Source organism: Procambarus clarkii, chromosome 43 (genome assembly GCF_040958095.1).
Source record: "Procambarus clarkii isolate CNS0578487 chromosome 43, FALCON_Pclarkii_2.0, whole genome shotgun sequence".
NCBI lineage: Eukaryota > Metazoa > Arthropoda > Malacostraca > Decapoda > Cambaridae > Procambarus > Procambarus clarkii.
Window position 1 is genome coordinate 35,352,074 of NC_091192.1, and position 17,543 is coordinate 35,369,616.

General features: G+C 44.8%; 1 protein-coding gene across 2 annotated transcripts in view; it reads right to left on the minus strand.

Annotated features, from left to right (window-relative positions):
• ko (Stork-head domain-containing protein knockout) overlaps positions 1 to 17,543 on the minus strand; it is a 41,581-nt gene that overhangs the window by 20,069 nt on the left and 3,969 nt on the right. For both annotated transcript variants that reach the window (XM_045738951.2, XM_045738950.2), the window contains exon 2: positions 13,305 to 13,604. In XM_045738951.2, coding sequence (XP_045594907.2) covers positions 13,305 to 13,604 — 300 coding nt within the window. The remainder of the gene's footprint in view (positions 1 to 13,304; positions 13,605 to 17,543) is intronic.

Consider the following 17,543-nt stretch of genomic DNA (forward strand, 5'->3'; position numbering starts at 1 on the left):
GGGTGCTTGTTCATGGGTAATGCTTGGCGGACTTTCTAGTTTGCTGTGGGTAGCGCGACTGTTTATTTTTATCTTATATACATATATCCCTTTAGAAAAATATATTGCGAACAAATTGATACCAAAATAAATGATGTAACACGAAAATTGACGGGTAATGCTCGGCCGATTTTCGGGTTTGCTGTAGATGGCACGCCGGGCTCTTTTTTTTTTTACCTTATATGCATATATCCCTTTAGATAATTCTATTGCAAACAATTTGGTACCAAAATGAATGATGTAACACAAAACTTTACATGAGAAAACAAATTTTAGTGCAGGTGTTGTGGGTGTGCAGATGGGTGCTCGCCTATGGGTAACACTTGGCCAATTTTCGGATTTACTGCAGGTGGCACGACGAGCTTTTTGACCTTATATGCATATATCTCTTTAAAGAATTCTATTGCAAATATTTTGATCCCAAAATGAATGATGTAACACAAAAATTGACGTGAGAAAACACATTTTAGTGCGGGTGTTGTGGGTGTGCGGATTTTGGGTTTCCTGCAGGTGGCACACCAAGCTTTTCTGGGGGAGCCCCGTCGGCTTCCCGGAGCTGAATGGTTATGTATAACTTTCTGGCATCAGTCAAAATGTTTGGAGTTCTTGCCTACCAGGGACCACAAGCCAGAACCAGGCCCCCTCAGAGAGGCACGAGGAGCAATGGCCTATAGCCATTGTCGGAAACCGACTCTCCTGTCTAATAACGATGGTCAGCTTTCAGCCTCTGATTCTGCTATTGAGTTCAATAGGTTCTTCTCTTCCATTGGTTCATCCCTTGCAAATGATATTCCATCTTCCAGTACTGACATTAAGGACTATCTTACAGGTAACTATCCACAGTCTCTGTACCTAAAGCCTATTAACTCCACTGACGTCAATGAGATAATCCTTTCCCTTAAAACCAAGTCTGGTGCCCTTGAGGAGATACCAACTTTAATTTACAAAAAAGCCTCCAGATCTTTAGCCCCTGCTATTGCTTTGCTCTTCAACAAGTCACTTGAACTCCAAACCTTTCCAGGTATTCTAAAAAAAGCGAGAGTAACGCCTGTCCACAAATGTGGTGACCCCACAGATGTTAACAACTACAGACCTATATCAATCCTGCCAAACTTGTCAAAAATTTTTGAAAAACTTATATATAAGCAGCTTTACTCATATCTAGCCAAACTCAATATACTTAGCCCTTGCCAATATGGCTTCAGACCCAAAAAAAGCACTAACGATGCACTTATTAGTATGCTTAACTCGATTCATACAGCTCTTGATAAAAAGGAGTTCCCTGTTGGGTTATTTGTGGACCTGCGTAAAGCTTTTGATACTGTCAACCACCATAACCTTCTTCTTAAATTACATCATTATGGAGTCAGAGGACACTCCCTACAATACCTCGAGTCCTACCTTACTGACAGGCTCCAATATGTTTCTGTGAATAATACAATTTCTCCCACCCTACCCATCAACATTGGTGTTCCTCAGGGCAGCATACTTGGCCCTCTCCTCTTTCTCATCTACATTAATGACCTTCCAAATGCCTCCCAACACCTCAAACCAATTCTATTTGCTGACGACACAACCTTCATTTACTCCAGTCCTGACCCTCTTGCTCTAAATGCCACAGTAAATACTGAGCTAAATAAAGTCCATCTTTGGCTAACTGCCAACAAACTCACCCTTAACATTGACAAAACTTTCTATATTCTGTTTGGCAATAAATCCTCTAGTCATATAAATCTCAAAATAAACAATACCCAAATTTGTAACAAATTAGATGGCAAATTCCTTGGCATTCTCATTGACCACAAGCTGAATTTCCAGGGACACATTCTAAATATATCAAAAAAAGTTTCAAAAACTGTGGGCATTCTTTCTAAGATCAGATATTATGTACCACGCCCTGCCCTGGTGACTCTCTATTACTCCCTTATCTCAACTATGGTATTTGTGCTTGGGGTTCTACTACCCAAAATCACTTACGTCCTCTAATTACCCAACACAAAGCTGCTATTAGAACAATATCCAACTCTGGCCCCAGACATCACTCGGTACCCCTACTCAAATCTCTGAATATGCTAGATATTAAGTCTCTGCACATTCTCTCATGTGTATTATACATACATGGTTTGCCCGAAACGCATTGCGTAATAGTGGCTTTAGGCATTGTATGTACTAGCTCTATCTATATATCAATCCATTAATGTAACATCACTTGTATGTATATACCTTACCTGAATAAACATCTGAATCTGAAATCTGAATCTGAATATATAAAACGCTAAACTATAATGCCAATCCTGATCTTAAAAGCTTCATAGAAGGTTGTAACAGAACCCATGAGCACCACACCAGAAATAAATACAGTTTTGATATTCCTAGAGTACGTCTTAATCAAACTAGAAATGCTCTGCAAATCAAGGGGCCCAGAATGTGGAATGACCTTCCCAACCATGTTAAAGACTGTACCTCTCTCAACCAGTTTAAGATAAAAACTAAACACTACCTAATAAATTCCCTGTAATCTACCTCACTCCTCTATTGTCAACCCATGTCTGTTATTTTCTTTTTTTTTTTTTAATCAACACTGTTTGTCAACCTATTGTATTTGTGCTGCTTTTTCAGTCATGTTCCCCCTTTTTTTTATCTTTATTTGTATTTGTTCTCAACACTTTTTATTCTTTATGCTCAATTAGTATTAAGTTCTAGATATTAATGTTTTTCTTGCCCGAAACGCATTGCGTAATAGTGGCTTTAGGCATTGTATGTACTAGCTCTATCTATATATCAATCCATTAATGTAACATCACTTGTATGTATATACCTTACCTGAATAAACATCTGAATCTGAATCTGAATCTGAATCTGAATAGAAACCCTCCTGTGGTTAGAAGCATTCTATGTCTGCCATCAACTGGAATAGGCACCCAGAAAGGTAGGTGCCCCAAAACAAACCCCCTATTCTGGTGAAAATATTGCTACCGAAAACCGAACGAGTGGACAGAACTCCCCAAACAAAATTATCAAAGTAGCAAGACGTCATCACGCCGTCGTCTGCGCAACACCCCCCCCCCCTCCCCGGAGGGGAAAGGGGGAGCCCCAGACCATCCTCGCCGGCGATCTAACTGGCAGTTCTTGGCTGATTGAATTACTGGCTGGTCGAGTGCCTCTGGCTCTGGTTTTTGTTTCAGTTCTGTGCCTTGTGGTGTGGACTGTCTCTACTGGTGGGGTGTGAGTGCAGAGTGAGATTCCATGGAACTTGGGCTGCATGCGCCTAGGGCTCTCTTCCCTAGGTGCCCTGTAAGTACTGCCCTTGGGGCTTGGGGCCACCTTCCACAAGTCACCTTGGGTTCTACCTCCACTGTGTCCTTTACTGCTCGGTACTGGGCCGCCCTTGGAGTCGGCTGGGATTTTGTTGCCCTTGTTTGTCTCTGGGTAGGAGGTAGTTTTCGTCACTGGTAGGGGCGCAGGGTGCTGTACAGCTAGTTTTCACCAATAACAGCAGCTGGCTCTGTTTCGCCTGGGTACGTTGTCCTCTTGTGGGGGTTTTCTTTTGATTTTGTTTTTGCCTGGTGGGGGGGGGGGAGTCTGTCTTTGTGGTCCCCCTTTTGCTGTTCTTGGAGTTTTATATAGATATTGTGTTGGTGGTCCTCCCCGCTTGGCCCCCCGTGAGGGGACACGTCCCGAGGGTTCAGCTTTTAGAAGGTTGTTTGGTAGACTTGGGCGCCATGTTTGCAGTACCCTGCCTGGGCTTCCCTTAGCATGTTACCAAAGCTAAGGGCCCTGGAAAACCCCATGGGGGCTCCGTGGTCCTATGGATGTGACCCCCTGAGTCCTCCATCATGTCTTGCAAGTTTGTTGGTTGACCTGTCCTCTTGTCTCAGGGTGACTCACTCTGGTTGTGCCTCCGCCATACTGCCTGTTGAGTTGTTTTCTTATGACCCGGAGTCGTGCGATGGGTGTTGTCTGTACGTGCTCTCGGTCACCCAGACCACTGGTCTTGATAAGCAAAGTGCAGGCGGCTGCGGCATTGCATGCTAGGTTTGGGTTGCTGCAACGCTCTTGGATGGTTGCGGCCCCGGATGCCCCGAGGCTGCCCCGTTATGGTTGTTGGCAGATTTGGGGGTGGGGGTCGCTTCAGCTCTGGCTTCTTCCGCTCCTAGTCCTTCCCCTTCTGTATTGCACACTTCCTCCCTTGCTTCCAGCTCCGAACCGTTGGCAGGTTCGGGGTTGGGGCAGGGTCTGGTTGAGTCGAGACCCGGGCAGTCTCAGGGTTTTCCTCTTCCGGGGCAGAGGTTTTCGAGCCTGTTCCTCCAGCCGTGCCGTATGGGTCTGACCAGTGGGCTCCCTTCCTTAGTGTTTGTACGGCTGCCCCGGCTTTTCCTTGTAAAGCTGAAGCTTTGGGGGTGCGGCTCGACCTCGGGTCTTCCCATAGGGGTTCCCGGGGTTGGGGAGGGGTTGCCTGGGGGGGGGGGGGGCATCGGCCCCGTTTTGTCCCGCTTGGGTCTTTGTACCCTCGGTGCGGGGCTTGCAGTTCCTCAGAGTGGGGTTGTTCCTTCCCCCTCTGCGTTCATGTTGGTTCGGGTCTACCCCTCCCTGGGCTCGGTTCCGTGTCCCTTCAGGTCCGTCGGTCCCGTCCTTCCTGGGTGTGAGAGTATGGTCTCTAAAGATTCTCCCACAGCTGACTTGAATGACTCATTGCAGTACACAGTGCACCGATCTCATGCACAAGCCCTATCTCTGTTAACCCGGAGGAGGCTGCCGTAAGCCAAAGGGTAAATTAGATACAGAGAAATTAAGCATACTTGCCACAGGGTCAGTGAGTACATAGCTGGTGCCAAGTGTGAGAGAGAGGGGACGCCAGCGAGGCGACAGATCTGACCTCTGGGGTCAGCTTCAACCAGTGCGATGGAGAATAACAACTGTGACGTGGTCGTGACGTATTCATGACGTCACGTCTGCTACTGGTCATGGAACGATCAATACGATTGGTTCCCGCTCTTTTGCTGCAACGCCATTGGTCAATTGTAACCCCTTGTGTTTGTGCTACCATGAGGAGCCCTGCATCCCCTTGCAAGGGTATTCACGTGAGGAAGTCCATACATAGTGGGTCGTGTCCTTCTGTCTATTCGGCCAAATAGACAGAACACTGTCCATTCCTCACCGTCAGGTTAAACTCAGCGTCTTTTTGATATACCAACGCTCGCCCGGAATCGTGATTGTGACTATATTGTTTAGAAGCCTGGTGACAAATCACCAGAGCGAAACTGACTGGTATCATGTAACCCCTGGTGACAAACTGAGATCATTGCGAGTGACCTAGAGTGAACTAAGGAGTGCCGCTGTCTAAGTACTTTGTGTGTGACTTTACCACAGTGTACCGCATGGTACCATATAACCAGCCACCACTCAGTCCCGAGCATGTAGCCAGCCGCCACCTTCACTGTACTACATGACGTCACCACCCGTCATGCCCTTACTCACTGCCATCAAGGGTGTGTGTCTGTTAAGCTTACAGCATGCCCTCCTCTGCGATTACCCTCCATGTCAAGTACAGTGTTGGGAAAGCCTGTCGTCAATGGTCTCACATTGTAACGAACGGAACCAGCTGTCAGGCCACCTACGAGTTCTTGCATAAATGTGCACGAGTGAGTGAATGGGAGAGGTAGCCTACCTGTAAGTACAAGATCTTGTTTCTTTATTACTGTGTCTGTGTTGATCTGAGGGATCAACCACAGTTCTCACCTTCTCATACCTGATACAGGTATTGGTGGAGACCTAGACACCAGACGGTGTATGCGTGTTTATCTTTGTGGTACCACAACATTACACTCGTCTGTGAATGTGAGTTTCACATACACCACACATTTAGTTATTTTGTGACATTATTATTGTGCATCATCATCATTACCCGAGTATCCGGTTGGAACTCCTGTGACCCCTTTGCACACCGGCAGTTAGGTTTGCCGTGTTAATGATTGGCTGTCAATTGTGTTAAGTTAGGTGTTTCTCCACGAGTGGATCCGAATCAATTAGCCAGATGTCAAGAGTCCTTTCTGATGCCAATCTAAAATAAATTAAGCATCCTTTGTACTAGTGGTTAAGTTAGTAAATAAACTACCGTTAATCTTTATGCGGTGTTTCCGTTGAACCACTTTTAAATACTCCCAACTATTTACTCAGGCCTTCAGCTCCAGGTGTTTTCAATACCGACTGGCCTATTATTCACTAAACTATAAATGTGATGAGGACCCTAGGAGTCCCTTAAAGTGTTTCAAGCATTGAGGAGATTCCAACGACCAACGTGGACCAGGACCAGGTGAGGCTAGTCTGAGAAGAGACCCTCTTGAGATAATTTCGGAGCTTAGTGTCCCCACGGCCCGGTCCTCGACCAGGCCTCCACCCCCAGGAAGCAGCCCGTAGCAGCTGTCTAACTCCCAGGTACCTATTTACTGCTAGGTAACAGGGGCATTAGGGTGAAAGAAACATTTGCCCATTTGTCTCCGCCTCCACTGGGGATCGAACCTGGAACCTCAGGACTACAAATCCGAAGCGCTGCCCACCCAGCTGTCAGGCGCCTCCTCAAGGAGTCTAACTCGACCTTGCTCCCAGGCCCTGTACAGTTGCTCTCGTATTTTCTCTGCTGGATTCCGACAGCTTCGTGAAGCGTCTGCCGATGTACATTGGCGACGTACACATTGCATTCGGGAAAACAAAATAGAAAACCCCTCACTGGGGTTGTGTTTTGCCCCCCTTTTCCTCACCTACTTTCACACTTACGTTGCGATGCGGTTCCCTTCGTGTTGGGGTCTCGGTATGTCTCTTGATCGGGGTGTCTTTTTGTCCACTTGGACCTCCGTGCATTTGTGCTTGCTTCTTGTGGTTCGCGATCCCCTTCATACCTTTCAATATTATTGGAACGTCTGTTGACTTCCGGTGGGAATTCCCTCTGGTCCTTTTTCGGATTCGTTGGTTCCCTTCCGTCTTCCTTGTTTTCTTTCACTTCTGTTTTGCCTTGTTTTGTTTTCACATCGTTTCTCCTTCCTGTTTTGACGTTTTTCATATTCGTTACGTACGCCTTCCTGGTGTTTGTACGATATGTGTATTCGGTGTATCTGTGCGTCATGTGTATGTACGATATGTGTCTGTCTGCCTGGTGTACGAGCCGCACCACCTGGTAAACGGGTGGTGCGTTTCGTACCTCGCATGCTGGGGCTTCGGTGTTCTTTTTGTTTCTGGGTGGTGTACTCGTGTGTTCTGCGTCGTTAATCGCGGTTTTCTACGGCTTGTTGCTCGTTTTCTCTCACCAGTTGTAGCTCTCTCAATGCGGGAGATATTCCGGATTTTATGGGGGAATGTCCCTTCGTTCTTTTCTCTGCTTCTGCTTCTGCCCATCAACCGTGAAGAGCTCAGTCCCCCAGGGTACTGTGCTTGCTCCAGTACTTTTTCTCATCTTCATATCGGACATAGACCAGAACACAACCTATAGCACTGTATCATCCTTTGCAGATGACACTAGGATTTTCATGAGAGTTGGCAACATAGAGGACACGGCAAACCTCCAATCAGATGTTGATCAGGTCTTTCTATGGGCTACAGAAAATAATATGGCATTCAACGAGGATAAGTTTCAGCTCATGCGCTACGGAAAAATTGAAAATATAAAAACAGAAACCACGTACAAAACGCAGGCAAATCATAACATAGAACGAAAAGGCAATGTAAAGGACCTGGGTGTACTCATGTCGGAAGACCTTACCTTTAAAGAACACAATAAAGTAGCCGTCACAACTGCAAGAAAAATGACAGGTTGGATAACAAGAACTTTTCACACTAGAGATGCTATACCGATGATGATACTTTTCAAAACGCTTGTGCTATCTAGAGTGGAGTACTGCTGCACAATGACAGCCCCTTTCAAAGCTGGAGAAATTGCTGACCTAGAGAGCGTGCAGAGATCCTTTACTGCTAGAATCCACTCAGTAAAACATCTAAATTACTGGGACCGACTAAAGAGCCTAAATCTGTACTCCCTTGAGCGCAGGCGGGAGAGATACATAATAATTTACACGTGGAAAATAATTGAGGGGCTGGTCCCAAACCTGCACACAGAAATAACACCACATGAGACCAGAAGACATGGCAGGATGTGCAGAATACCCCCGTTGAAAAGCAGAGGTGTAACAGGTACTCTGAGAGAGAACTCTATCAACATCAGAGGCCCGAGACTGTTCAACACGCTTCCACTACACATAAGGGACATAACTGGCCGACCCTTCACAGTGTTCAAGAGAGAACTATCAACATCAGAAGCCCGAGACTGTTCAACACGCTTCCACTACACATAAGGGGCATAACTGGCAAACCCCTCACAGTGTTCAAGAGAGAACTAAATAAGCACCTCCAAAGGATACCTGATCAACCAGGCTGTGACTCATACGTCAGGCTGCGAGCAGCCGCGTCTAACAGCCTGGTTGATCAGTCCAGCAACCAGGAGGCCTGGTCGACGACCGGGCCGCGGGGACACTAAGCCCCGGAAACACCTCAAGGTAGGTAGCCTCAAGGTGGGTGTGGGGTGGCTCAGAGTGGCGTCACCTCCGCCTCTGCACCTCGTCTTCTGCTAGGCGCGCACATGTCCTCTGGACATGTTTCACCTTCGACTTCAAATTTTTATTCAGGTCACTGTACATACAATGCCTACAGCCTCTGGTACGCATGGCTTTTCAGGCACACCACTAACGATGCTCCTGGTATGTTACTCAGCTCGACTGTGTTGTGGTATGGTCGTTTCTCCGCTCTGTAAGTGAGATTGTCCTGTCTGGCGACACTCTGCCAGGTGCTGGTTCTTGACTTTAGTGAGGTGCTTGCCTAGTTGTGCTTGCGGGGGTTGAGCTCTGGCTCTTTGGTCCCGCTTCTCTACTGTCGTTCGACGGGTGTGCTGTTTCCAGAGCCTACTAAGCTCTCTCTTCTCTGCATTTGCTCCGGTGTGTGGCGTCTGCCTCCACCACTTCGCTTCCTAGTGCCTTCCAATTCCTACCTCCTCTGATATTGATCAGGTTCTTTTTAATGTCTGTGGCTCATTTGGGTACGCAGCTTCCTCCTGTGTCCCCTTGTGCATGTACCACTCTTGGTCTCTACTTCATCCTTGTTTACTCTGTCACTTCCCCACTTGGCAGGGTTGTTTCAATGGCTCCTAACAGGGGTGTTGGGTGTTGTGTATTTTGCTTGGACACCTTACGTGTGTCTTCAGTAACTTTCCTTTGTCCATGTATCTTGGTCTTCGTTGTCCTGTGGGGCAATGCTCCGCATTTTGGTGCTTTTTGTTTAGTTTTTCCGGCACCTGGGTCTTTTCCCTATTTTTGGACGCTTCCTCATTCCTTGTTTGTGTCCTCCATCATTGCTTGGTCTCTGATCTCTGGACACTCATTTTTTGCCTATCTTCGGTGTCTGGCTGCACCGTTATCCGTGGTGTCCCTCGGTGTATATGCACCCTCCACTACACATTTTGTGGTTGGTCGTGTTCATTGCCTTACCGGCTGCTACTTTGTCCGTATTCAGGTTTTTTCCTGACCTTTTTCCGTTTTTCCTCCTCCTATGCTACACTCGACTGTGTATCTGGGTCGGTGCATTTTGGATTCAGTTAGCTTTACCAGACGTTTGGGCCTTCAGAAGTGGATCTCTTTGCTTTGGCGTGGTTGAGGCATCTCCCGGTATGTGTGGTGCCATTTCCCGACTGCGAGGCCATCGGGGTTGATGCCTTCAGGCAGGACTGAGTAAGGCGGGGTTACCTGCACCTCTTTTCCCCAGTTCAGCTGTTGCTCCAGGTCCTGGCTCACTTAGAGACTTAACAGGGAAGAGTTGTCCTTCTGGCTCCTTCGTGAGCCGGCCCAGCCTTGGTTGCAAGCACTGCTTGATCGGTGTCCGAACCCGAGGGTCTTGCTGCGACTCCGCCTCTTTCAGCAGATCTGTCCAGCCCGGTATGAGGCTGGTTCGTTCTTCTTCTTCTTGAGTCTTCACGTCTGGAGTTTCTGACTGAGTCTATCATCACTTGTATGGGGTGCAGGTGGCTTCGTTGTTGGTCTCCCACCTGCGTGCTTCATCTCAGCAGCAGTATGAAGTTTCCAGGTGGTCATTCTGGTTATTCCTATTACTGCATAGGTGTACTTCGGTCTCTGATAGGGTTGTCTTATCCTTCCTCTGTCCTTCCTCTGTATCTGTTCCACAGATCTGACACTCTAAAACTATTTGGTTTATTATTTCTCGATGATTGATTGATGAAGATTAAGCCACCCAAGATGTGGCATGGGCATGAATAGCCCATAATATTATTACTCGTTGTTGTTGTTGTTTTAGATTTAGCTACTCAGAACTAAATGTCCATGTAGCACGGGCTATGGTGAGCCCGTAATTATTACTCGCTTCTTGATTGCTTATATAATCAAACCACACCTCACCTAATAGGTTGGGAGGAGTGTTAACTGTAATTAGGAAAGAGGTATGATCTTCATCATTAATAGATTAAGTAGACTTAATGAACCCATCTCATTAAGCTAATGAGAGTTTAGAGTGCGTATATTGTCAATAAAATACTCACTACAAACTAAATGAGAACACAAATATACATACATACATACATACATACATACATACATACATACATACATACACACACACACACACACACACACACACATAAACAGTACATTCAAAAATCTATATATTACACTTGAAATGATGTATGGTGACTTAATTTTTAATATATTGTCAGGATGTTGATCCTGACAATTTCCTGATTTACCAGAGGGCCATCGACGTGGACAGGAAGTCGGCGGCTTGTCAAAGGTCCCCCTCATTTGCCTTGATGATCTTTTCCAGGTATATTTTAAAACTTAACACAGTTTTGGCAGTTAAGATTTCGGCGGGTAGGTGGTTCCATGGGTTAATAATAACCCTGTGGGTGAAAAAGCATCTCCTGTTCTCAGTCCTACATTGTGGCTTGTTGAGCTTGAAACCATTGCTCCTTATTTGTGGTACATCTGACCTGAAGAAAATATCCGGATCAATATCCTCTAACTTGCTCAGTATTGTAAAAGTTTCAACGAGATCCGCTCTCTCATGCCTGGTTTGCAGTGTTGTTAGCACTGTGGCCTTCAAGCGTTCCCTGATATGAGAGATGACTTGGCTCTGGAATCACTTCTGTTGTCCAGTGTTGCACTTTCTCCAGAGCAGCTATGTCCTTCTGAAAATGTGGTCTCCATGCTTGGATACAGTAATCCAAATGAGGGCACACCAGAGATTTATACAGCCGAACCATTACCTTCTTTTCTTTATTTCCGTAGTCAAAACTACGCTTAATTATCCCAAGAGTTTAGTTAGCTTTTTTGACTGCTGCACCCACCTGTTGTGCTACTTTTAATGAGTGGTGGATTTTGACTCCAAGGTTCTGTCTTCCATCAATCTGCTGTAATGTAATGCTATTAATTTGGTAGTCATGTTGTGGGTTGTTATGCCCTACATGCGTGGTCTTGTATTTGTCGATATTAAAAAGCATTTGCCAGTCTTCTGACCATTTGTGGAGTTCATGTAGATCCCTTCGTAAGGCTTCAATATCATTATAATTTCCCACTTTACCATAAATTTTTGTGTCTTCAAATTTGATGATGTGGTTTGTAATATTATCATCTATGTTATTGATGTATAAGACAAAAAGGGTAAGTCCCAAAATGGACCCTTGTGGCATCCCATTTATCAAATTTCTCCATTCAGATTCAAATTCAAATTCAAAATTCAATTTTTTTATTCAAGAAAATTTTATACATAGATGATTTGCAAACATAAAGTTGGATTTATAGATAGAGCTAGCCATACAATACCTAAAACCCATAATACGCATAACGTTTCGGGCAACAGTTCGTTTCAAATTCATTTCCATTTAGTACGACCCTTTGTTTTCTATCCTTCAAACATTGTTTTATCCATTCTAATATTTTACCATTTATTCCACGGGCCATGGAATATTTGCAAAATATACCTGGAAAAGATTAAGACAAATGGGGGGACCTTCGACAAGCCGCCGGCTTCCGTCCTCGTCGAGGGCCACTAGGGTTAGTGGCCCTCAGGTAAATCAGGGCCTGTAATTTCCTTGCCAGTCTTTCATTTATTCATAACGTCAGATGTAACACAGACAAGGAGAAATGGTTTCAAGCTCAACAAGCCATAATGTAAGACTGAGAACAGGAGATGCTTTTTCACCACCGAGTTATAAACCCATGGAACCGCCTATTCGCAAACGCCAAACCTCTGTTAGGTTTTAAAATCCACCTAGAAAATATCATCAAAACAAATGATGCAGCGGGGTCCTCGTCAAGCCGTCGGCTTCCTGTCCTCGTCAAGGCCACTAGTCTTAGTGGCCCTCAGGAAATCAGGTATATTCAAAGATTTCATTAAGAGTCGAGTGTTGTATGAGGCCTGTGTTTGTTATTCTAGTTGCTGATTTGTGCTGAATAATTTGACCGTAATGTGAAAAAGATGAAACCGACCGGAATCGTCCAGAGTCAGTGATGAGATCGTGGTTTGTTTTTGCTCCCCAGATTATTTCTTGGTTCCACCCGGACGGTTATAAACCATGAAACTGCCTACCCACCGAAGCCGTAAATGCTAAAAGACTTACATTTCAAAATCCAGCTTGAAACAAATCACAGGGCAAATGGGAGGACCCTTTGACAAATCTCCGACTTCCTGCCCTCGTCGAGGCCACTACAGTGTTAGTGGCCCTCTGTTAAATTCAGGTAAAATTCAGATGCCAGTGGCCACCAGTGCATCACAGGAGACTGAGCAGACAGTTTAAAACACTGGGAGGTTGGTCGATTAAGTAATGTGTTCAGAAAAGTCTTCCAAGGCCATGTGATAAAAAGAAAATAATGAGATTCGACTTTTATCGCGCAACTGAACTAAAGAGTTAAAAAAACTGGAAAAGACACTACCTTTTTCAAAATGTGCACTCCCCTTGCTCCCCCACTGATACACTTCTACAGTACAGTAGGTAGCCCTAGACAGGCGTGATTCAGGTTACATTACATGCAGGTGTACATTACAGTAGATAATACAAGACATAGGTCTTTTAAAGGTCATATTACATGCACGTGTATAGTAGGTAGAATGTATTTGTTTTAATCACATGGGCCTAATATGTAGGCATTTAGTACCTAGTAGGTGGCAGTAGACAGGTGAGTAATAGGTTACATATCAAGCACTTGTGTTGCAGTATTTACCAGAAAGAGGAGGTATCCATCCTGATGGTTGGTAATATGGGTGATGTTTGATGCTACAGACGTCGGTCCACTAGTGGTTAGGGAGGCCATGGACGGGCCATTTGTGGGCGTGGGCGTGTCGCTGCCAGTGGGGGGCGACGTCGGCGAGATCAGGGTTTTCTGGCCCTGGTCCCGAGACCAAGGTCTCGCTCCCACGTCAGTCCGGGCCTCCGGCTGGGCGGATGGTAGGGCAGGCGGCGGAAGGTCTCTGGAGAGTTTGATGGCCAAGCAGCGCTGGTAAAGCACAACACTCTCACCCATCTGTGACAACATAAATGAAGATATATATAGAAGATATATATATGAACATATATATATATATATATGATATATATATATGAAGATATATATATGATATATGAAGATATATATAGAAATGAAGAGATATATAGAAGAATATATGGCAGGCGAGGATTTGCGGCCAGTTATCCAAACTTTTAACCGCAGCTTAATTGATCTATTAATATGGGCGTTGGTTAACGCAAATCACTGCCCGGTAGCCTACTTTTAGCGTTGTAGCTTACTATATCAGGTAATAAATGTCCTGTAGTGTGTGCTGAGGACCTGAAGGATAGCCACGACCATGTAGCCTAAGACATTAGAAACCACCCATTAACCTGAGGGCCACTAACAATCTAGTGGCCTCGGCGAGGACAGGAAGCTGGTGGCTTTGCAAAGATATTTGATTACACAAATATTTGTTCATTGATATATATCAAGTTATCATATTAACATGTATCAATGAACGGCACGTTAATGTGATTTCTATGTGTATTGAAGGAGGGGCGTCAGAGGTAGAATTACTGGTTGACAGAGCCAGAGTGCATGGGGGGGGGGGATTGTGTGAAACGCCGGTTACTTCAGTGGAAGCCTCTGGATCCTTGTGGGTGCAGTAGTACTCCAGGTTGCAATTATTTTATCATGTCGTGGTGAGTTGACTAGAGCGCGCCTGGAAACACCCAGCACCTAGGTTCGAATCCTTATCAAGGCTCCTGTTGGATTTGTTCAATAATAATAATAATTCATTGTGTAGGGGGACAGGCAGCCAAAGTGTATTTATACACGTTAGCCTTAATTTAATTAATTGAATTCTATATAGAGGTCCCCCCCCCCTATGGTGGAATTACTGACCCCGCCCAGGATGCAACACCACAACAAGCTGACTAACTCCTGAGTATCTACTCATAGGTAAACAAGAGCTTAGGTGATGAGAAATTTGCCCAACCATTTCTGTCCCGCCCGGAATTCGAACTCTGAATTCTCAACTGGTAGTCGAGAACAGAGCCGGCTGTAGTACCATGACCCCTGTTTCACCACTATATACAGTTTATACCCTCAGGCTGATCACCCCACAGGTTATGACCAGTCCAAGGCACTGCCCAGTCAGCACAATATCCAAGAGCAACAACAATTCCACACAAAATCAACGTTCAATTACCGTTGATAATTAAATAATACTAATAATTGTGATTCAATTGTATAGATCTCTGGTGCGCCCTCATTTGGTTTACTGTATCTAAGCATGGAGACCTTATCTTCAGAACACAGCTGCTCTGGAGAACGTGCAACAAAATAGAGAGCTAAGTCAACTCACGCATCATGAACGGTTGAGGGCCACAGGGCCATCACCCCATGCCCACGGAATGGGTATGGGGTGCATAAAGAAAAAAAGAATACCTAATTGTATTTGTGCTGCTTTTTCAGCCATGTTCCCCGCTTTTTTATCTCTATTTTTATTTGTTCTCAACACATTTTATTCTTTATACTCAATTAGTATTAAGCTTTAGTCATTTAAGTTTTTCCTGCCCGAAACGCTTTGCGTAATAGTGGCTTTAGGCATTGTATGTACTAGCTCTATCTATAATTCCATCAATCTTTGTAAAATCTCTTGTATGTATGTACCTTACCTAAATAAACTATTATTATTATTATTATTATTATTATTATTATTATTATTATTATTATAGAAATTTCATAGAACAGGACTAACACTGCAAACCAGACATGACAGGGCGGATCTCATTGAAACTGTTAAAATACTGAACAATTTGAGGATGTGGATCCGAAAAATTTCTTCAAAAGGTCAGATGTTTCTTTCACAAGGTCCTTTCTTCACAAGGAGCAACGGTCTCAAGCTCAACAGGCCACAATGTAGGACTGAGAACAGATGCTTTTTCACCCACAGGGTTAATAAACCCATGGAACCGCCTACCCGCCGAGCCCGTAAATGCCAAAAAAACTTAACTTTTAAAATACCACTGGAACAGATCATCAAGGCAAATTGGGGAGACCTTCGATAAGCCGCCGACTTCCTGTCCTCGTCGAGGCCATTAGTGTTAGTGGCTCTCAGGTAAATTCAGATAACGTCGATGAAACGTCGAACCAACGCCACTCTTGGATATTGTGGCCACTGGGTGGATCGCTCTTGTTAGGCTTAATAGGTCACCAAGATTGACAACCGAGGTTATTGACCACCCAGATTACTGACACTCCAGGATACTGACCCGCAACAGGTCGACCCACCACAGGCAATTCACCACAGGACTACAAGACTTATAAAACTATAAGACTATCGCCAGACTAGTCCAAGAACTGAGAGGTATGAGCTACAAGGAAAGGCTACGGGAGCTAAACCTCACATTCCTAGAAGACACAAGAGTAAAGGTAGACATGATAACGACCTACAAAATTCTTAGGGGAAACTGACAGGGTGGACAAAACCAAACTATTTAGCATGAGTGGAACACAAACAAGAGGACACAGGTGGAAACTTAGTACCCAAGTGAATCACAGACATTGGAAAACCCGGCCTAAGGCCAGGCTCGATTTGTGATTACTTGGTCCAACAGGCTGTTGCTTGGAGCGGCCCGCAGGCCCACATATCCACTACAACCTGGTTGGTCCGGCACTTCTTGCAAGAACCTGTCCAAGTGCCTCTTGAATACATCCACCTTCGTTCCTGCCATATTTCTAATGCTTGCTGGGAGGGTGTTGAACAGCTGTGGACCTCTGATGTTAAGTCTTCTCTGTGCCTATGGCACCTCCATTCCTCACTGGTTCTATTCTGCATTTCCTTCCATGTCTTTCACTCCAGTATGTTTTATTCTACTGACTACAATGATAGAGAGATTGAAATTCTTCAACAATTAAAAGATATGTTCAATAGAATGACAAACTGGAGTGAAAAAATACTGACACTCCTACTCAAAACATGGAGTAGAAATAAAATCATGCAAGAATTTAAGTGTTATGAGTGCATGGCGAGGAAGGCAAAGTGTTTAGTGGCAGATCCACAGCTATGTAAAAGTCCGCCCGATGAAGTTGTCGCTAAAGTAATTTAGTTCTATCATTCTCCAGGAGTGAGCAGTAAAATGCCAGGATTGAAAGACTGTGTTTCTGTAAAAGGAGCTGATGGAAATCTGGAAAAGCAAAAATGTCTAGTGTTGTGTAATTTGATGGAAGCATATGCAAATTTTAAAGAGCAATATCCATCAGTGAAGATTAGATTGTTAAAGTTTGCAGAGCTTCGGCCAAAGGTGTGTTACCAGCGCATATGTGTTACTGGCACATATTCTGTGCATTTGAACTAAACACCAAAATGTTAAGCTAATGATATCAGCTACTGAAATATCAGCTTAAGCATAATTCAACGGATTGCCTAAGTCCTGGTGTGAGTGGCCCATCAACATCATGATCACAATGATAATGGCCCCGATACAAACTATATTGATCACTACAGCCATTGTCTTCCCCTTCTCCAATGTATCCAGCAACAGACAATATGGGAATGTGACAACTGCCCAGATAAACACACACATTTACAGACCCATTAACTGAGGCATTTGACAGAAAGGGTGATTGATGACATCAAATTCAGACAATGGATTTCAACAGACCGGTCAACATTGTAAACTCAAGAGGATACTGCACAGGTCAGTGGTTGGCCTAGGTTGACCTTACACATGATGCTTCTGTTTACCTAATAGTAAATGGGTGCCTGGGAATTGGTAACTGTTATGGGTTATCAAACTGTTATCAAACTTTCGTCATGGCAGCTACTAGGTTAATAGTGTAATGGAAACCCTCTAGATAGTTTAGAACAACAGATACAGCCCAAATGCCCTACGACACTTTAATAATCATAATACAATACTGTAGTCCCCGTGGCGCATTGGTAACACACCAGCCTTGCGCTTCGCG